The sequence below is a fragment of the Myzus persicae genome, unplaced genomic scaffold (assembly GCF_001856785.1).
Source record: "Myzus persicae strain clone G006 unplaced genomic scaffold, MPER_G0061.0, whole genome shotgun sequence".
NCBI lineage: Eukaryota > Metazoa > Arthropoda > Insecta > Hemiptera > Aphididae > Myzus > Myzus persicae.
Window position 1 is genome coordinate 101,403 of NW_019102330.1, and position 23,375 is coordinate 124,777.

The 23,375-nt window shown below is 29.5% G+C and overlaps 1 protein-coding gene across 1 annotated transcript in view; it reads left to right on the top strand.

Annotated features, from left to right (window-relative positions):
- LOC111031877 (LON peptidase N-terminal domain and RING finger protein 2-like) overlaps positions 1-22,394 on the top strand; it is a 38,909-nt gene extending 16,515 nt beyond the window's left edge. Inside the window, exons 3-10 of the mRNA XM_022311989.1 lie at positions 9,288-9,406; positions 9,471-9,740; positions 9,802-9,907; positions 12,078-12,283; positions 13,015-13,289; positions 14,017-14,201; positions 14,370-14,566; positions 21,391-22,394. Coding sequence (XP_022167681.1) covers positions 9,288-9,406; positions 9,471-9,740; positions 9,802-9,907; positions 12,078-12,283; positions 13,015-13,289; positions 14,017-14,201; positions 14,370-14,566; positions 21,391-21,516 — 1,484 coding nt within the window. The 3' untranslated portion in view covers positions 21,517-22,394. The remainder of the gene's footprint in view (positions 1-9,287; positions 9,407-9,470; positions 9,741-9,801; positions 9,908-12,077; positions 12,284-13,014; positions 13,290-14,016; positions 14,202-14,369; positions 14,567-21,390) is intronic.
- Positions 22,395-23,375: the final 981 nt, after the last annotated feature.

Genomic DNA, 23,375 nt, shown 5'->3' on the forward strand with positions numbered 1-23,375 from the left:
TGTTTGCGGTAAATACTATAATTCATAATTAGATAGGTTTACCTATTCATAAAATATATCGTATTATGTTGGTATTATATTGCGTAATATTATAAATATTTGTAATTTATATTGAATAACGTGGTTTTCTGTATGTTGGTTAAGAATTAATGTAATTTTTAGAGGAGTCTTGAATAGTTACGCTGTAATCTAGGCCTGATTTTTTGAAAGTCGTATAAAGTGATGCGATTTTAATATATAAATGATATGTTGTGATGATGACACATGTAAGACGGAAAGATTGGTACCTACATAGTATATAAAAGCAGCTGTTAGAAGTGGGTGCCTTCTATACATACCAGCCCATACCCCATAATATGAAGTATTATGTCATGTATTAAGGTGATATATATATATATTAAATTGTATCTCTCAAATGTGTATAATATGTGTATTGTGTACATGCGTATTGCGTGTATATATATATGTACGATTATATTATATTGCATTACAATTTACAAGTGTTATTAGTTATTACCAACATCTTGATATTATTTTTATTTATAAAACATAGTGTACCCTTTTGCCCGAAAATATATTTTCAATAGGTAGATATCGTATGATTTCATATTCTAAATGGTTTCGCACCGATTGCAATTGCATATATCATATAATTATATGAAATAAATAATAAATAATATAATATTGTGGTGTATTATGCACGGTGCTGTCGGTGAAACAATAACATCTAATTACACGCCTTAAACGGAACACACGAATCGCGTGGAGACCTCCGGAGCAAATTAAACGGTGTTATATAACAATAATATTATACATATACAGAGTGCAGAGAGTTGCGCGGGTAACAACGACTCGCGTGCGCGTGCCCATGTGCGTGACGGCATGTTGTTGTAATAATAGGTGTACGGTACACCTACAACTACCTACCTCATAATGTGTAAGCACTAAGCCGCTGTCGTGTATATTCTTTATTTGGATTTTATGCTCTCGACAGCATCTGCACCGGCTGGACCCTTAACCCATTACTTACTTATTATACATAATATATATATATTATATTATACACAGGCAAACAATTAATGAAAAATAGTAATAAAATAGTCATGCAATGTGTGTATTACTGTATTAGTACTTACTAGAGATAAATGTGTAAATAATAAATAAATATACTTTAATATATATACCTAATACCTATATAGTATTTAAATGTGCCTACATATATATAATACTTTGACGTCGACGTGTCCTTGCGCAGTCCACCAACCGTACTTATACAATAATATCTACCCGAGACGACACTATTGTTTGCGTGTCTGAAAAATTCGGTTGGGTACCTATGTCACTGCTGCACCGGAAAAATACAATCACATTGGTCGATGGATGAAAAAATTATTGTTGACCCCGAGACAATAATCATTCGCATTGCCGAACAAACAATGTATCTAAATCGACATTATTTATAATATAAAGAAATATTTTATAATATTATGTAAGCATGAGTGCATGGCCGTCGTATAGGCTATGTTAGGAATTCGCCCCTTCAATGTCCGAGATCCCTCTGAAGATCCCTCTTTTCATTTAAATCTCAATACAGTTTCAACTCGATGTTCAAACACTGTGTACGATCTAAAACAATTATTGTTTTAATAATTTAGGTAATCTCACATAGGTAGTATAGTAGATATTTTGATAATAAATTTCCTTTTTCTCATATCTTTCCCATTTAAAATTGATTAAAATGTGTGATTTATGCTGTATTCTCAACAAAACTGTGGACCACAACCGGATTACTCTCAACAATTTTACTTATACGTAGGTACATATTATAATATAGTATGTAATATATATTTTTTTATTATTATATTATTAAATATATATCAATTTAGCGGCTAACGATATATCTGCTGGCTGATATAGAAAAAGGCGGGATGAAGCGGAAGAAAAAATCGTAGTACTTACCCGTAGTTTTATTCGGGTCAACGTTGGCCGAAAGCGTGAATTTTTCGTATTTTATTTTATGTATGCGTACCTTGACATCCAGGTCATCGCCGCCGCATGGCTTTCACTCAATTTGATAACCGATCAGCTGTTGTCGTTACACTCGTGTGCAGCATAATTATACATTTTGTTATGTGTATTAATTCATATAAATAAATAATAATAACGATGCTTCATTTTCCCAACACGTATGATATGTATTACTGGATAAGACTATAGATATTACTGGATTTATCTACCTTGTACATCCTACACTACTGCACTATATACGTGCATATACCGGTTTTTCCACCCCCATAATATACCCCAATATATTCCAACATAGAAATAAACATAGTACTGATCTATTTCGACACGGTCACAGCCCAGCCATGTTCACATTGTATACATAAAGTCGATTTTTTTAAGAAAATAGAGGGTTTTATCAAAAAACCACTTTACTGCGTGTTTTTATTTTTCATTCAAACCCTGCAGGGTTTTTCACACGCACATAGTACATTACACGCACCTGTCCCACACTCTGTTTGTCATGTCCTTCAGTATAGGTTATTTGCTGTAGGTAGGTAATTAATATTTTTGAAATGTGTTTTCGGAAAATTACCATCGTATTGTTTGTTTATCTATTATTGTTATTAGGGAGTATATATTTACCAAATTTTTAGCGTGAACAGAGGAGAATTTTAACTGTATCGTAAAGTTTTTATTTTCTTTATAAAACCAATATCAAAAGTTATTTAAGTTTGAAAAACCTAAAAAATATCAGATTTATAAAACTATTTTAACTTTTTTTCTTATTAATGATATCAAACAAATTAAAACACCACGGCACGGAAAATATTATACATTATATCGTGTAAGCTTTTGGTGAAACTATTATGACTACAGACTGAGTTATCCTATTCTGCGCAAAACAGATTTTGCTATGTTGTACATTTGTAAGACAGCACAACACATGCGGGTGAAGCATCCTCTACACTCTGTATTTGACGTAAATAATTGTATATGTTATTTTAAAATGTATCTTAAAATCTTAACTAATTTGTTGGATTAGGTAGGTAAGTAAAAATATCTAATAATAAACATAATAAATATTATATTATTATGTATTTAAGCGCTCTTTTTTTATCCCCTCTGCTAATCGTTATCAGCGTACGTTCCAAGATAATAATTAAAATTAATTTTAAAATTAAATTGTATAATATCGTACTAAATATTAACGAGCCGAACAAGGATAGATTTTGGCCTCTTGGATTATTAAATAAATATGTTAAGTCCTATACCAGTCGATGACCATTGACCACTATGTATGCATAAGAAGAATTTATAGCAAAAAAAACAAGGAAAATAAAACTAAAATTCGTAACTAATAATATGCACGTTGTTTTCGTTCACAAAAGTGTCGATCTGAAAACAATGATGAAAACCACGTGTGCATAATTATAATTATATTTGAAATACAAAATGCGTTATACAAAATACATAATATCTAAAAAAAAAAATAATAAAAATGATGTATACCTACCTAGTTAATAATAACGATACAGTCGAGTGTCGATAACTCAAATCTCAAGGGGAATAAAAATAAATTCGACCTAAATGTTCCTATATTTTTTGAGTTATATATTTGAAACACAGCTTAAATAAACTTGAAGGGGCAAGAAAAATATTCGAATTATCTAGATTCAAGGTACTGGGTTCGAAGTATCGAGACTTAGCTGTATAAAATACAATTTTTTATTGAATTGTGCTTTTAATTGTTAATATGGTGCTTCAGTTTCACCTGTACACAATTTTCAAAATATTTGTGATATAAATTGATTCTGTAGAATGGCTATCGCGATTTTTTGAGAAAAACGAAGACAAATATTTTATTTTAAGTTTATGTTAAGTAAGCCTGCAGAAAATTATGTAGGAAATTCTGATTATAATAACATTCTGGCTCTCCAATACACACTTAGTTACAGTTTTCTGAAACCATTTTTTTGATAGTAAAATTCGAAAATATTGGTTTGAAAACATTGCATTTATTAACGTGGATGAGTACCACGGCTAGGAGGCACGCTGTATGTATAAATTAAAGTGACGTTATCGACGGCGTGGCTGATTTTTCACGGCCGGTCGGACTCAAGGGCAAGTTTAGCGAGTATAAAATTGTATACTCACATATAAATCTAGTATCTACCTACTTACCAACCTACAGATATATAGAATTTTTTTGTGTTGCGATCCTTCAACAGCTGTGGCAACAGGTTCGTCGTCTTCTTCACATTTCGGTAATATATAGATGATATAAGTACATTGTTTAATGTACATAGCTTACAAGTTATAACGTTGCAATAATTTAATAATTGTAACATATTTGTGAACTCTCTCATAATAACAAAACGATAATTTACGTGGCGTAAACAAAGCCACTCCTAAAAGAAATCCTCTCATTTAGTTATTTTGAACGATGTATTCCATTGAAAGTTTTTTATTTTTGGCCATCTATATAACCTATTTTATGGCTTATCATCGATGTTCATATAATTGCACTAAATTATAATAGTTTTCCACCTGCTGCAGTAGCCAGTGCGTGTTTTTCAGTGCCTATACACTTATACTTAATTTGTTTTAGAAAATGTATGGCACGTCGTGTCGAAATTATAAAACGTGCGATAATCGATCGACGATCATTATTTTGTAGAATTCGTTATGACGTACCTATACCTACATATAATATTATAGACTGTGTACAAATGTACAATGTTATGTACGGTATATTAAAATATTATCGACGTGACAACGTGTGATAATATTTATTATAATATATACATCGTTAAATAATTAATCCAAAATTTCAGTGCATGAACGTAGGTTAGGTATAGTTATAAACATATAATAGGTGTTATATATCTAGTGTGCCTAACGCAAAAACAAATTATTATTAAAATATTATTCGTGCGTATCTTCTTATTGGCTTGGTTATATTATAATTTACATTAGGTGTAATGTGTCAAATATCCATTATTATTATTATTATTATTATATTGTTAGCAGGTGGTAACCGCTGTAAACGATATTATTATGGTGTACAATGGGGAAAAAATAAAATAAAAAGTTTATATTATAAATATATATTAAATTGTTATTATATTGACTAATTCGATATATATTATATATCCGCTGCGGCTGAGGGGTACCGCGTGATGCTATAATTTTGTTAGGTATTTGATTTTTTTTACATAAGATGGTATACTACTTACGGAGTGACCGGGAGAGGGTTATGTAAGTTTAAGTAACACTAAAACTAAAAAAAAATACAACATAACAAGGAGGTTTTGTTGGATAACACGGGTTGGCGCAATCCACTAGAGGGCGTCGATACAGGCAGGCAGACAGGCACCGTCGTCGTTTGTATACGCGCAGCAATTGCGTCATTGACAAACTTGGTACCAATATATAATATTATTCTTATTATGTAAAACCTTAGGTAAACCTCTGGCGGTCGGGACATTTTTACCGCATTATGTATTGTACGTACGATGACGGTAACAATAATAATAATAATAATAATAATAATAATAATCATAATAGTAATAGTAGTAGTAATAGTAATAATAATAATATATTATACCTACAAGCGCTGTTATATTATACACGCATGGAGACCGGAGACTATAATATAATAATAAATAATAATAGTAATAATAATATCATTACTGTCTTCGTCGAACAGTTCTTCGGAGGCCAGGGATTTTTACGGTTGTGTGTCGGCCGAGAGTTGTCTTGATAATAATTTGTTCAATAGAAATATTAACAATATTAAATAATTAATATTGTCATCTATCACAAGAAGAACATAATGCATACATAATAGAGCTCTTATAACTTAAAATAATATAAATGCCAATAATATCGCATATTTCCTCCTGCACAATTATGTTATATTATATTTATTTGCTTGTATAGAGATGAGCGCTTGCTTAGTATGCTTATGTCGAATTAATATAGTTAAATTAATAGTGATGTTATATTATTATATATTTTACTCTATGACCCATGTTATATATATCTACTCATTCGCAAGTATTATGTTGATTAGTCGACTGAAACTAACAATCAGTTAAACGGTTTTTTTTTTACTTTGTGCATATTATGGTATAAGCCCGTGTTATATAACAATTAATTTATGTTTATACAGTTTTCACGCAACAAGTAATTACTTCCATTAATTAAAATTGGATTGATACGACGTGAATACTTACTTACTATTTAATATTTTAATATATACGTATTAACCTTAACACGTAGTTAATGTCATAATATTATTTGAGGACAATATTATTCTATTGCCACATAATATAACAATTATTATTAAGTACGAACAATGTATTTTGACAAAAGTTAGTTTTATTATTAGTTATGAGCTGTGACGTTTAAAATATGAACACAAAACTGTACTGGGATTTTAACTCATAAAACATATTATCATCGAAAAATTATTATGTAACTATTATGTGGTAAGTGATAACGTTTCAATGGTCTATAATATACTGAAACCGTTATAAGAATTTACATATATTTTTGAAAATTATTCATCCTGTTTGATACGATTTTATTGTAAATTCGTTAACCAAATAACAATCTAATATCACGTGTGGTCTTAACATGATTTGAAATCATTATCATGATATTATTGCAGTGTTCGGAAATCTTTTTAGTACAACTTGGGTAGTACTATAATTTATGTACTGTATAGCAGGGCTGGCAAATCCGTGGCACTCGAAAAATTAAAATTCTTATTATATTAGGTAAAAGGTATATTTTATTTTTAATAATCAATTATAAGACCACGATTTTTTTTTCATTAATTATTTATATATATATATTTCATAATTTAATGTCACGCAAGTAAAGAAAACATATTTGTTGGCATGCAACGTCAGCGAAATTTGCCATTCATGGCCTATAGGTACCTATTGGCAAAATGAAGACTGTATGGTCCCCTCTCTCTGCTTCTTTAGTTCTGCACTAGTCCACCTAAGTAATTATTTTTTTGCTATTTCAACTAGTAAAAGGTAGTAAGTTATCAATTATTGTTCTACTAGATGATGCCGCTAGAGAGCTGTATACATGTATATGTATGGTATGGTTTGAATGACGATTAAATTATATACCTAGGTTAGTATACTTCTATTGGCAAAAGTTTAATATTTTGGAATTTGAATACATATCTATAATTAAGTGATGTATAAATGTCTACTACATAAGGAGTTTTTATTATAAATTATATATTTTAACATACCTAATAGTTTACTTTATTTTCATTCGAAAGTGCATTATTTGTCTATAGTTATTATTAGTTTCCAGTTATGAGTGTAGACGTTCTGCATTTTTTTACTATAAGCATACTTATATTTGACCATCATATTATTCTGGAATAGACTTGTAATATGTTTTTTTCCTATTTATCACAAGATAATTTCCAATTGTGAATTTGATAACTTAATATTTATAAATTATAATACATATAGCATGAATAACATGGCTAGAAGGTCACTTGTTGGTAACACCTCTTAAATAAACTAGCATGTCTTTTCACCATCTTTGATGGTGTATTTTCGGGTAGTGTGTTGGCATACATACGAGACTTAAGAGAATTATATCAAGTAGATATTTAAATTTATATGAAAACATTTATAGCTTATTATGGTTAGTTCGGTAGTGGTTTTACCTTTAGGTCGTTATGTAAGGCAATGTTTGACACGCACCAAAAAATGTTTGTTAATTGTTAGTTCATATACTCAGTGAAACAGATTGGAATTACTAAATGGGTCTGATATTAGAAGGGTTTACAGGACCCTATATCGTAATTCCTTAAGATCAATAGGTCTTGTGATTGACTAGTATAAGTATATTAGAAGTTCGTTATGAAGTGATATTTTGAAATAATTATAAATAGGTACGTTTATACAAATTTAACTCCCCCCCCCCCAATAATATTTATTACATTATTAATTAATTAGTATTTTTTTTTAATATATAAGATTATTGGTAATATATAGTATATAGTACATTTAGTAAATAAATGTATAGTAACGTATGGTATGTTTAAAAAATACATAGGTGTTGATGCATTTTTCACACATGCAATTTTAATTAACTAACTATACAAATTCAGGAAACTATTTAAAATGAATAACATTTTTAATGCATATTTATTAATTTTTTATCACTTAAATCCAACGTATTGGAGGTATTTTAAGGAACAAAGTCCCTTTTTGAGGGAAAAATTTTTTTCGATCGGTGTTGTAATAGGTTATTAAGTGTCAAGGGCACATGAGTCGTTTTCAATAATTACTAATGATACCTAACTGTCAAAGCATATAATTTATGTTTGTATTGACTATATTTGTATATTATATTGAGTTTAACACGTTGTATATAATTTAAAATGTATTTGTCAAAACTATAAATTACTCAAAACTGTTGTGTACAACTAACCAATTTTCATGTCGACTTTGATGTCTTGATGTATATTTAATGAAGACATTTCGGTGTACTAGGTGGAATTTTAATTAAAACCGTCATCGAAATAATATCGACTGAATCATATTGTATTATGATTATTAAACTGTAATGTGGGCAATGTGGCAATGTGTCAAAATAAATCAGTGTTATATAGTATTTAACTGGAAGGCAGTATACAAGATTACGACAAGAAAAATATTTTAATGTTATTAGGTACTTAATACTTTTAAAACTATATTAGAACATAATATAGTTTACACTTGGTTTTGAAATCGTTAAGATATAACTGATAAAAGCAATTATATTTTTTTTCTAGTTTATTTCGATGGTATAAAATTAAATTAAAGACTTATAATTTGTATTTATTTGTATTAATTTTAAATTTTTTATTGATCTTTAAATACAACTCGGGAGTAATTACCATTAGTGGCTTATAATCTATGGTATCAGTATAATGCTTTATAATAGTATGTTTGGTAGGTGAACATTTTTAAAACAATTATATTTCATAAACACTAGACCACATTTGTATACAGTTAGTGAAAATCTAATTTCGTTCGTGTGTACCTAAACATAATAATGATTACAGATAATATTAGTATATCATTTGATTGATGGCTGTTGAACAATAAACAATAATACCAATGTAAACTATACTGTTTTATTATTATATATTACAGTGCACTTACTTATAAGATATTATTATTTATGTAATAAATTTCCATTGATGCATCAATGTTAACGTTAATAATTAATCAGCTGTCGTTGTTTTCCAGGAGGCGAAAATTATGATTTGTTGAACGTTAGATCAAGAACGCTGCTTAAACTTGGACTCAATGAAAACGCCCTTTCGGACGCTGCTCGTGTGGTCCAAATAAATCCAAAGTGGTCTAAAGTATGTTTTTTTAAATACGTTTTTATTTGTTTATGCTACACGTTTATAATTTAAATTTCATCAGGGACATTTCACACGTGGCATGGCGTTGTTTTCTTTGAGGAGATATCAAGAGGCGTTATTCGAGTTTTCATTGAGCGCAGTGCTCGGTGAAAACCAACAAAAACTCCAATCCCAAATTAACGAGGTACTACAGAGGTTACTGACGATGTATTCCAATGAAGATCTAGATCTAGAGAGCTGGAATCCCATATCTCACAGTTACTTGAGATCGTACTTGAACACGTTCATCAACAGATCCAATGTATTTGACAACAGTTCAAACTCCTTAAAAGTATGTTGACAATAATTTTTCATTTCAAAAATAAAATCATCATATTTTTTTTTGTTTTTAGAAATCTTTTGTAAAAGAAAGTACATTTATAAAAAAAGAACTCTGTGAAATCAGTACAATAACTGAATTGGTCCAACATATTTTTGTTGAAATAATGCAGACTAAACGTAAGTTTATTGTTATTTTTTCTCTCATAACTCTTATACCTAATATTATGCATTATTTTTAGTATATATTTCTGTTTTTGTATTCATATATAATATATAAGCTTTTATCAAAATTTGCTTCTTTTGTTTTGGCATAGATTATACATTTTCAGTTGAATAATGTAACTGATTTTTAACCAAGTGAAATTAGATAGATACTCGTACTTTAAACTTAAAGAATATATTTTTTTATATTAACTTAATTCAACGAATTAAAATAATTAGTTAACTTGCCAAGATATCACTTCTCAGTTACTTATTTTCAATAAAATTATTATTCTTGGAGTTCATGTTTTTATAAATATAACTATATTTTTAAAAATAGTGTCAAAAAGTGTTTTAATTTTAGACATTCCGTATTAAATTGAAATTGTATTTTTATTTTGCCAAAAACATTATATCTACCACTTCGATGCATTTTGCTATCATTCAGATAATCAGATAGATACGCATCTTATCCTTACAAGTGTTTTAAAAATAATATTCAACTTGTTATTACAAAAAGAACACAATATACTTAGTGTCTTAGCTCAAAATTATAAATTCATTTTATCAGCTAGTTTTAAATAGGCACTTCTGAGATTTTCTTAATTGTCCAAATGTTTATTGTTATACTGCTGGAACCGAATGGAATTTTTTATAGATAATCTAACTATGATTTTAATATTTATTTTAAATCTAAGAAGCTTGTTTAATGAATTTTAAAAACCAGCTACTTTTAAATGTTGAAAAATTTAAATTGATAACTTTTACATCTACTTGTAGTAAAAAGTTCTTTAATTTATATAAGGTATCAAATTAACCATTGTTTACTTAAAAAGGGTTATTCACTCATGAATTTATATTGAATTTTATTTATTTAAACAATTAAATCAAAAAATGATTATCTATCAATAAATTGTATAATATATTAGTAAAACTTAGAATTTATGAATAGAAATGTCAAAGATCTTAGAAAATCTATTGTGTTTAAAGTATAAAAACTTGTATAGTATTCTAGTTAGATTAGAACTAGAAGTTGTCTCTCTATTGTGAGATTGATATTATTCAACATAAATTTTTGTACAGAATAATAGCCTATATTTCTCATTTCTCTATTTTTATTTCTAAAGGCCAACTCCTTTCATTTGTTTCGAAATTATCTAGATCTTGATTCCCTGTCCATTAAACATAATTAACGGATATAAATATTTAATGGGTGTTTTTGAAATATTTTAATAGATTTTCATCAGCCCAGAAATTTGATATTTTTTTGGCTTATGATTCTCAAGTAAGAACATAATATAATTGTGATTGATTTTTGTTTACCTAATTTCCAATCGAATAGCGTCACAAATTAATATTTATTCAAAAGCTTTTGTGTTAGTTAATAAAATCTCCATTTTTTTTTTAGATTTTTTTGTTTTATCTAGCTATATTTAAAATTTAAAGCATAATCATTTTTTAAATATAAATTTTATTATGATTGTTTTATATTTCTTAGTCATTAGTTTCATCACTAGTTCTGTGCTTAAAATTATGAGTTATATAATTTTATGTACACGAGTTTTTGTTTTTATCAAACATTAAATTTATCAGTCAAAATTAAAAAAAATCTTTTATCATTTAACATTTTGATATTCCTTTTTAATGGTGATTTAAATTTACTTCAAGTTTTCATTAAATTTTTGTGTGTGGGGGCAAGCCCCCACTCCACCCTTAAAAATATCTCTTATGTATTTAATATAATATCTACTTAAGCGTGCAATATGTTTTGAAATAAAATAAATTACATAAATATTTGTTTTTACGGCATATACTTTATTGTATTCAAAAATTATGCAACTAACTTAACGGACGGATGATATTATTATTACATCCCACTATTATAATGGTATGGGTATAGGTTTATTCAATAGGCACTTTGAATACCATTAAGTAATATTAATATTTCATAAGTGTTATGGAATATTATTTTCACGAGATAATAATACGAACTTCAATTATGTGAAACACAAAGACTATTTAGATATTTTGGTCACGCAATTTTGTGTACACAATATATACTATAATGTATATCGCAATTAGTTGTGCTCGATGAATATCGACGAGACTCAAAACAACGAACGTCGTTTTGGATTTGATTTTTCAGATTACACTTCAAGCATCCTAATCAATAACACGCTAAACGTGGACCAGTCATTGTTGGACGAATCGGATTTCAATTGCGTTCTGTGTTGTGGAATGCTGAGGAACCCGGTGACGACACCGTGTGGGCACACGTACTGCTTAGACTGTCTAGAGCACAATTTCGATTATAGTTTCCACTGTCCGCTGTGTCTGACGTCACTGCCGCCCGTGAGTAAAAAATATCATTATCATCTCGACGACTCGACGCAATACATCATTGTAATAGTAGGTACACGAATTATAGTAGTAATAATAATACTATTGAATAACATGCCGTCGATTTAAACTCATCAGTGTTTATTGTAAATTATTAGAATAATATTGTAATCGTTATACCACCACCTACAGCCAACGTCAACTATATGGTCGTTGTACAAGCGTGCATACTACCTACATTACTCTCTTACACTTGGTGTATGTAAACTATAAATATTATACACGAACTTTCAATCTGTAAAATGCACCACAAGTATAGGTAGCTTTTCCCAATATTTTACAAGAGGGACAAAACAAAATTCGTTATTTCACATGGTCTTGATATGCCGCAGCACTTGTATTTTATTGTATTTTTTTAATCGCATTGAAAAAAAATCAATTTCAAAGAATATTATAATATTAATAATTGTCTTTTAATCGAACACCGATGATATCATGGTATATTAAACATACTCGTGTGTTACGAAATATATCTGTATACTATATTATATTCGTCACTTGTCATATTAATCATATTTGAAAAGCGAATTTCGCGTATTTATTATCTCATATACACATTATACTATTATAGTCATTACCGATTTTATTATACTCGTGCAATACTTTAACTACATACTTGGAATGAGAAACGCGTACACTCGCTTGTATAGTAGGTAAGTAAAATATCACCCTGTCGTTTGCAGAGCTTGGCGCTGAGCAACAAGAACACCTCGGAATTCGTCAACGAGCTGATCAGTTGCAAGTACCCTAAAAATGGTCCCATGCAGACGGTGAACTGGAAACCTGAAACGGAACACGACAGCACGTATTTGCCGGTGTTCGTATGCACGAACGCTTTCCCGTCCGTGTCATGTCCGCTGCACGTGTTCGAACCTAGGTACAGGCTGATGATCAGGAGGTGCATAGAATCGGGTACGAGGAGATTCGCCATGATCAGCAACTGCTGTCCTCCCATGAAGTTCGTACACTCACGCACGTATACATAATAATAACGATAACGATATAATAATATTATCTATCAGGGTTCCGGATGACCTAATGCATTATTTGTTCGGAGGAAAAAAAATAGAACAAATCTGATTCGAATTCGTATCTTGGTATATGGATTACAAAAAATTGTATGCATTTTAAGTGCATATTTTTGAATAAAATTACCAACTAACATTTTAGACTCACAATGTTTTCTTTTCTGTACGTGAATGTGGCCTTTTCACGTTTTGTAAATTTGCTTTGATATTCGCAACATTAACGGTGCAGGTTTCAGCTGTAAGCGAATTTGATCTAGTTATCTAGTTGGTTAGTTGGTCTACTTTGGTGGATCAATATAGTTCTAATTTCTTTCCTTTATAATTGGAAAATAGACACTTGAAATTTTAACCAAGTACAATTTTCTTGATAATAAGTAGATATAATTTTAAAACAACACGCGTATATTGAACTGTTTTTTCGACTGTTATTATTGCATATTTTGAAGATTTTGTGGATACATTTTTGAGCCTTGATTATTATTTATTATATTATCCAAACGATTATGTGTTATTAAAACGGCTTATGGATACGTGCACAAGAAATAAGTGTTATTATTCATATAATTTCCACACTGTTCGTGACGCAATCGTTTTTTTTACATTCATATTCTGCATTTCTGTGGTGCTGCGGGTTTTAATATTTACCTCGAATTTCAGGTTCGCCGAGTTTGGTACAGTGTTGGAAATCAAAGATCGGATCATGATGGGTAATGGTTGCTCTATTCTGTCGACAATCGGAATGCGACGATTCAAAGTGTTAGTCCGAAAAGAACACGATGGCTATGACATGGCCACTGTGCAATATATACAGGACGAAAAAGTTCCTCCGAAAAAATTATTAGGTCAGTATATTTCTTACGAAATATATTATTATAATATTATACATCGAGGTAGTTGAACTGTTTTTAGTGAGAAAATTCATCAGTGGCGCTGAATTAACATTTGCGCTTTTACGATATTATATTATGCACTAAATTAATGACCTCCTTATAAATTGGTTATGTATATAGAATTATATAAGCTCCACGATGACGTTCGGCAACGGGGATTAACGTGGTTCGACGGTTTTCGGCCTGAAATAAAATCGGAAATCCTGAGGACGGTTGGTTTTCCGCCAAGCACCGAACCAAATTGGGAAGAACTTTCTGACGGACCAGCTTGGACGTGGTGGTTGTTATCGTTATTACCACTAGGCCAAAACGCTCATGTAAGTTTTAATATATTATAAATATTTATTTGAAACTATAGTAATATTATCCTGCACCATAATATGTATAAGTACCGAGCGTTAGACTCTAATTAGGGGTCACTAAAATGGCGATCCACAGAAAATAAATTTATTTATTATAGTGAATTAAATTAAGTTCTCATTAGTTTTCATTCTATTTTTCGATTTTGCCTTTTATTTTTTTGGTAAAATGTGTTGAATTTTGAATGCCTCTAAAAATATCACTGTTTTCTAATATGACTCCCCAAAAATATTAATTGGCAATCCCTATTATAAATTATCCTCAAATACTATAAATTAAATCACATCAGTAAAAATACCGAACCAGCTACAGTAAATCTTCATTTATCAGTGATAGTTTATAGTTTGTATAATTTAAAATTTTTGAATGTAAAACAAATTGTACTGCTGTTGTGCATATGGCTTACGGCTTTTATTTATAGATTATATTAAAGCCTAACTCACAGGTTATTTTTTTTTAGCTAAATTAGCATAATATTCCTGTTTGATAGAATAACGAGAATAACATTTGATATGGAAAATGGAATGACATAACGACTTACTTAAATTCGTTAGTCGAGTATTATGCATCCGTTTTGTATATTATTATTACTACCTACCTATTGAGTATTGGCTTACATAATCTATTAAACAATTATTATTTATAATTATTATTACTAAAACATGAATAGTTATAGTTAATTGAGAACACATACAATATATTATTGTTTATGGGTATATAAAAACGTTTCGTAAGTATCTTTTGATATAGGTTTATGCAAATAAATAGCCTAAAAGATTCGACAAATATATGATAATATGATTATACTATACTATGTTACTTTAAAAAATAGATAAAACACAATTCATACGGTTATTCAATTTTCAAACTAAATTTTAGTGTATGTTTACACATACTTTATTATATTTTGAAGTAGGTAGATATTACTTTAACAAAAATAATGTAATTATTTAGATTAAATATTTATTGTCTGTATATAGGTTTTTTATTCGTTTCTATTAAGTGCAGATTTAAAAAACAAACAACGTTAAATTAATTTATCGTTTTACAAAAATTAAGCCTTATTAATTCAAATGAACTATTGTAGGTACCTAATAAGTACCTATCTTAAAATTTAAGTTGTAAAGTATACATAATCGGAAATTAGATATTGTACAATATGATGAGATATTTATTTTTGTTTTTAAATACTATGTGTTTCATTATTTATATTATTATTTATTATCATATTGCTAAAAAATGTCTTGTAAACCAATTTACGCTCTTGGTTATTTAAGATATTCCTACACAAATAAATAAAAACATGTAATAAAATACCCACTTTTAATCTATGTCTATTATATTTGAGTTAGATATCATTAATACTTTGACGTTATAAGCTATTTTAAATGCTATATTGTTTTTAGAAAAATGCAATTAAACGCTCGTCATATTTCCTAAACTCTAAATGCATTGCAATGTTTTTTTTTTATCGAATTAAAGTAATATAAGTAATAACTTATAACCTTTATGGGTTCTCATTACATAATATAGACAATAGACGTAAAATTAATAATGAACATTAATGCCATTAAATATTATCATGGGCGTATATACAATTGATCATTTCAGGGCAATAAAACGTATTTTGTCGTTATAATGTATATATTGTATACTATTGGTCTCCTATGTCTAAAATAATATTTAGGTGGCGAGGTTGCTGCAATCGGTCACGTAACATGATTGAGAGTACGTAACAGTCTACTGCTACTAGTTACCGGATGGGTAACCACCTGGGTCCTTAATGGTAGAAACCTTGCCACACATACACGAGTTTCCAACAACCGTACCAACCCTTAAAATAGCACTCAATGGCATATTGGCATATGTTGCCGTAGGAAATTAATAATAATAAAAAATAATAATATTTTGGTCTCCTGTACTGTGTTTATATACTTAAGATTACTTATTTTTCGGAAAATGGTGTCAACATTTCATGTTTTTACTAGCTTTGAATACAATATAAATAATTATTTACATTTTATCGAAAAAAAAAAACATTAATAAATATCGAAGGATTCGTGAATATAATAATATTATGTAGGTAAATAACTTGTATGTTTTGTTGTTTACCTAAATCGTCAACTGCTAACAAAACACAAAGTAAAATTAAAAACCGTATGTATTATATCTATAGCCTAAATAGGTACTCGACGACGTACATCGCAACCTTATTTTCAGCGCATAATACAATTTCGACAACAACCGTGAATTGCAAAAAAAAAATCGAAATATACCTATAACTTAACCTACTACATAAACGAACCCACACACACACACACACACACACACACACACACACACAATGCACAGTAATAATCATTATACTAGATTATACACGCACTGATTTGACATTAGTCCGATGTCCGACGGTTCTTATGTAACTCGTTCCGTAATAGTAAACACACGCGAGTTGTGTTCGTTTTTTATTTTATCGTTCGTACGGCGTAGGTATATACTACCTAATATGTAATAAGCGTTACTATTTTTATTATTATTAGTTGCACGTACGGCTGTATGTGAAAAGCTTCTTTTTAGACAACCGCACACCGCCGCCACTATGTGTACCTATTGACGAAATTATATTTATATATTGTATATAATATGTGCAATAAAATATAATACTATATAAATATATAAAAAAACATAATAATCAAATCGAACTATATAGCTAATATACTGGCTATATATTATTATTATTATTATTAAAGCCTTTTTCACACAGTGCGACCGAATAGATTTCGTGATGTTGGCTCTTTAAGTATTGGATCCATAGGTAGATAGATCCAACCAATAATTATGTCTATGGTTAAAACGAACTGACCTATAGGTACCTATCGCTATTGTAGAACTTGAAGCTAATAACGTTATTATCAACTGTGTTCGTATTTGTAAACAAGTTAAGTATATAAGCATTTATATACCTATTGACAAAAGTTTATTGTACTCCAAGTAATATAATATATATTCTCACACGTTATACCTACGATATACAATAGCAATAGTGTTTAAGGTACACCGAAATACTAATAATGATAGACTTTACCTGCAGCTCTAGGGGATGAGGGGTAAACTAATCAATTTTAAATCCCATCAGAGTGATTTTATCACAACCATTTAATATTATTATCCACATGAAACATGGTGATAAATTATTATAAAAAGATCTATTAGGTTAGGTTAGGTTTCTATATGCACTGGAAGTGCATTTTATTTTTTAACTTATACTAATTATTATCTTGTAGAAATAAAATTCCGTGAGTCTTGCGCAACACGTATTATATATACAGAGTTTGTTTTCGATCGTTCGCAGTGCAAAAAAAATGTTTCTAATATATAGGCAGCTGCGGGTATTATGCTTGTACATATGCTGCAGGTGTATAACCAGTAGCTATAATTTAATATTATAGATATAATATTACATCGACCGCCAAATATTATTTAACGAGCTAGTTTTGTTATCGGTGATAATTATAACATATATATTTTAGGGTCGACTGACCCATGCCCGTTGAAACACCTTTGTGTGTAAATGGGTTAAAAAAACGTAAAAAACAACATTCTCGAGGGCATTCTTTATCGTATTTACGCACTTGCATTACGCATTCTAATTTTTGTGTACAGTCAGACAATCGATTGAACTGATAGGTACTCTTCAGTCTTCATTGAAGAAAAAATTCAAAACCAAAATGCGGGAGTTTCGATTAAGTTCAGAAAACACACCCGCTAAGTATAAACTCTCACGGCGCATATCGTTTTAATCTCTGGAATAATATCTAGCTTTGAGATTTTTTTTATAATGTAGTACTCCCAGTTAGTTGAAGGGAGATTATAAATTAGATTATAAATTAGTTGAATTTATTTTTCAATGGTCCACCATAAGACCTAAGGACAGTGTACAATAACATTATCATTTGTTCCAATCAATTTATGATGTTTTAAATTTTCAAGCGAGTTTTGAGTATTTTTGAATTGTAATATTTTACATGATACCATTACTCGGATAACAATTAAAATATCGTAAGAAATTCGACCATCCAAAACAGATTCTTGCCTAAAACCTTTTTGTATTATGTTAAGTCACTCTTATGCAAAATCTATAAACACTAATTTGCTGTGCTGTAAACAGTATGTTGACATGTGGGTGTGACGTCCTGGAAAAAGGTACGGTCGTTCTGTATGTATCCGGGTGAGGCGATCAAGCGATCAATCAAGCGCGCGCGGCACTGTGTCTGCGCGGAAGGTAGCGGTGGTGGCGGCGCCCCTGGTACCGTGAATCGCCTAGACGCGGCAACGGCGCGGCGGTCCGGCAGCTCGACCGCGGCACCCTACGACCCCGTTACTGCGGCCGACCGATCGGCCGGTGTTGCACTCGCCCAGGGTGGCGTCCGTCTGCTGTCGCTTGGCTACCACGGGTGGCATGGGACCCTGGTAGCCTAAGACACAGATGTGATGCAAGAATTTGCTTGACGGGCCCGACGGGCTTGATTTTTGTTAGGCCTGTAGGGGGTGGTGGAGTGCGGGGTATTTTCGAATAATTTTCTGGTATTTTCGATGCAGGTTTTCAATCAGCGCTTGAAACCTTTAAGACTTTTTACGAGAAAACGAACTGAAGTAATTTTTGGGGGCAGTCTTCTCGGAATAAAAAATATTTTTTTAGCTTTTGTTAGATTTATAAATATTAGAGTGACCATTATGAAGTTTAATAGCCTTAAATTCACCTTCACCGAAATAAATAAATAGTAATAATTATTAGGTCATAAGTGGGAAAATTATATCGTTGCTTTTTTCATGATATCTTAATTTTGAAGCAAGTTATGAGCATTTTTAAGTATTGATATTTTACATAGTTTTTACTTGCTAAACAACTGAAATACCATACGAATCTAACTAGAGAACTATAGATAATGTTCTTATCCAACACTTTAGTTTTACAATAGGCCAAAAACACTTCAATATTAAAGTTCACAACAAAAATTGGAATGCATATTTTAGTACTTATGGCTATGCTATACTAAAGCGGAGGCACATGTTGGTACAAAGTCCTCACAAAGCGCAGTTATAGTTGACCAGAATTGTTAATTTCAGCAATTTAGATTTTAAGTAATTAACTTAAATATTAGACTGAATTAAAATTTTATCGACTTATAAGTGCGAGAACATTTTCAACGTCTGAGTGCTCTTGTTGGATTCTCAAGTTATTTTTGAAATTTTGACAAGCCGGTGCCTATGAAAAATATTAATATTTCAATTTGCATATAATTTATAAGCCGATGACAATAACATGCGCGTGTGACGTCCTATCGTCTCTTCATAGTTTAAATTAAATTTTAAATATAATTCAGAGAACGAATTAAAAAAAAAAAATAGTCAAATCATAGACTAAATTAAAACTTTTTGTTCGTTCAACGTTATCAAGGTTTTTAACGTTATTTTTCTTTTGCTTGAAATGTTATGAGTGTTATATAATTTTGTTACATATATTTTTTAGTTTGACTTAATGATATATACTCAAGTTATTTTTTATATGTATCGTAAAATACTTAGATATTTTTACATTTAGATTATCAAACATAATATCTATCATTCGACGTTGATTATAAATTATAAATCTAAAATCACTTTCATTCCATCTATTAAAAATAGGACATACAATTATGGTGATACCTACCTACACATTATTTCTATTTATGTATATATAATATGGAAAACTATATTTTTCGGCTTAAGTAACGTTTTATAAATACGTTTTATAATACGTTAATATTATTATATCGTTACAATTTTTTTTGTGTTTAAAAAAAAATTTTAAATTCTAAAATTAAAACATAAAATCCCGCTAGAGAATATTATAATAGTTATTACCTAATATTATGAAACAAAAAAAAATATAACCGTTTCTAAAGTTTAACTACGCCCGCTTTTAATATCATAATAATAAACTCACAGTTTAATAAATGTAAAATAAAATAATCTTACGAACGGTACCAATAACCAACAACCATGATAGGATGCGACGTTGTTACTGCTATAAAGATGAATAATTATTTACCATTTTACTCGCATCAAAATAATTTGTATGATATACAATTATTGTAAAACATTATATACATTCCTATACAAATCGATGCGTGTCTGGCAGCATCCTTACTCCTGCTACAAACAACATACCTAATTGAAAATATCCTCATCCAATCTAGGATGTGGTCGTTCTACTTAGTGTTCGCCCCAAAGCCGTGAATTCTATCTTACTAAATGTTGATTTGACGATTATTTATTTTTTATGATTTTTCAAACATCCACCGATAATTACAATATTACTATCGTGAACAAGATAGTTAGGATTTCGATGCGATCGATTTTTTTTCGTTTTATTTATTTTTAGAAATGAGAAACGATTAGCGGTACTTTAGTTGTGAATAACAACATTAATATTGTTGTACAGAAGCTTTTAGGGAAACGATAATTTTTTTCTAATCTCGCGGCGTATAGTAAATATACTCTAAAACGATTACGTTAACGGTACTTTATCATTATTTTACTACCTATACTTATTAGTTTTCCGCGCAATCATCATAAAAATATATATTATTCACCGATAGACCGATATGATAATAATAATTAATATATGACGTATAATGTTGTGCAACCGAATTCCGTATATATAATTAATATACTAAACAATAATAATATAATATTTTATTAATGATGAAGGTTATATATTATTATTTTGTTTTCACAGGTGGACCTCTTGGCGAACACTAGTATTGAAGTCCGGTTAAAAGTGATCAACAAAATTCTCAGCCGCATCGAACGAAGCTCGTTGTCCCTAAGAATAACGTCGTCACCAATGCAGTATAATAATTAATAATAATCAATAACGATGAACTATAATATTATAGTTATTATGTCGATGATACTATTATTATAATAATATATTTAATGGTTAGACGACTGGAAATCTCTACGACAATAACCACATAATATATCATTTATGTTTGTTTAATATATTTGTAGGCAGCGCGGGTGTAGTCCGATCTTAAAATTATTATTTATGTACCTACACAATATCATTACAAATTAGACGTATCTGACGTCCGACGTTTCGGATAAATAATATTATTTCATTGTCATTATTATATTTATTATCGTACAATATATTCTGTGATCTCCGAATCTGGTCAATTCAGTTGCTGATAAATAATATCACGCGTACCTAGGTAAATTAAACGATTTTTACTTAATGTGTTTCTACATACCAACTTCCTGAAATCAAAGAAAATAACTACCACACAATTTACCGGATTCATCTCAATTTATTATTTAAGACAACACACATTTCCACTTTATTGTGAACAATAAATTGTAGTTTGTTAGGATAATTATTATATTATTATATCCAATTGTGAGTCACACCTGGAAAGCTATTATTATTATTTTGAATTATTATAATAATTGTTGCTTTTTGATCATAACAACGAATTCTCAATTTATTTTGGTATTGTGATACATTTTAAATAACCCAAAAGTCGCTTTTGCGGTTCAATTGTGATATTGGAATGTGTAATATTGTTTATTTATTAGTGAAATTATATTTTTATTATTTAATGTGTTTACTACCTCTTTAAGAACGCAGGTGGTAGGTGGGATCTTTTTAAGGTTTTTTTTTACTTGATATATTTATCTGAGCCTAATTATTATTGTTGTTAACTTACAATAAATAAATATTTTTTATTTCTTGTTTGATATGCTCATGTTTTTCTTAGCATACATTTTAAGTTCTATACAAAATAATAAACCTATAATTTGCATCCTTGTGATCACTCAAATTCTGTTGTTAGAGAGGTATCCTGCGTTCCCATTAAAATGAATTACTAGTCGTTCATTTTCTTACCGATAGTTGAAATAATTTAGAAAGACAAACCGTAATTTTTTTTTTTTAATTTGTTTTTTTGTGCTGTAACTTCTGTCAACAGACACAAATACAAAAATTATAGACCATGTTAATGTACATTATATTATGTAATTATTTATTGTATTCATGTGTTTCTAATTTATTTTTTGTGAATGCTTATTGTTGTTTTGTGAAAACTTTTATTTATAAACTTTAATACTATTGGCAATGACACGATTTTACCTATGTGTGTGATTGCTGCTCATATACCGGATTTTTTTTACCCAAACCAAAATTATATGGGATTTTATTGTTTTGATTATAGATAAGTTTTTGAATAAGTATTAAAATTACTTATAAATTTATACAATATATATAATATATATTACTTGTTACCTAAACAAATTTAATTGTGAATGAAAGTGTGAACAATTGAAACCTATGTAAACTGTATAAGTAATAACAATAAATAACAATATTATAATAAAATCGTTTTTTGGTTATAGTATATATGCATGTGTGACATTTGCCACCTGTCCAGTGGCGTAGAAACATATTTTCAACGGGAAGGGGCATTATATTTAAAAAAATATTCATATGTGTACGTTAAGGTGAATATCAACATTTTGAATGAATATTAAAAATATATCAATTGTCACCAGTGAATGTCAACATTCACAACGACTATCGGAGAGTGTTGACATTCACAAATTAAGTTTTGGTGAATGTTAAAATTTTGAGCATTATCATTATCGTGACTCATCATGACTGCTATTCACTCCTAAAATGGGAAAAGTCAGTAAAACTTACTTATTGAAATGTGTAAGTTATTT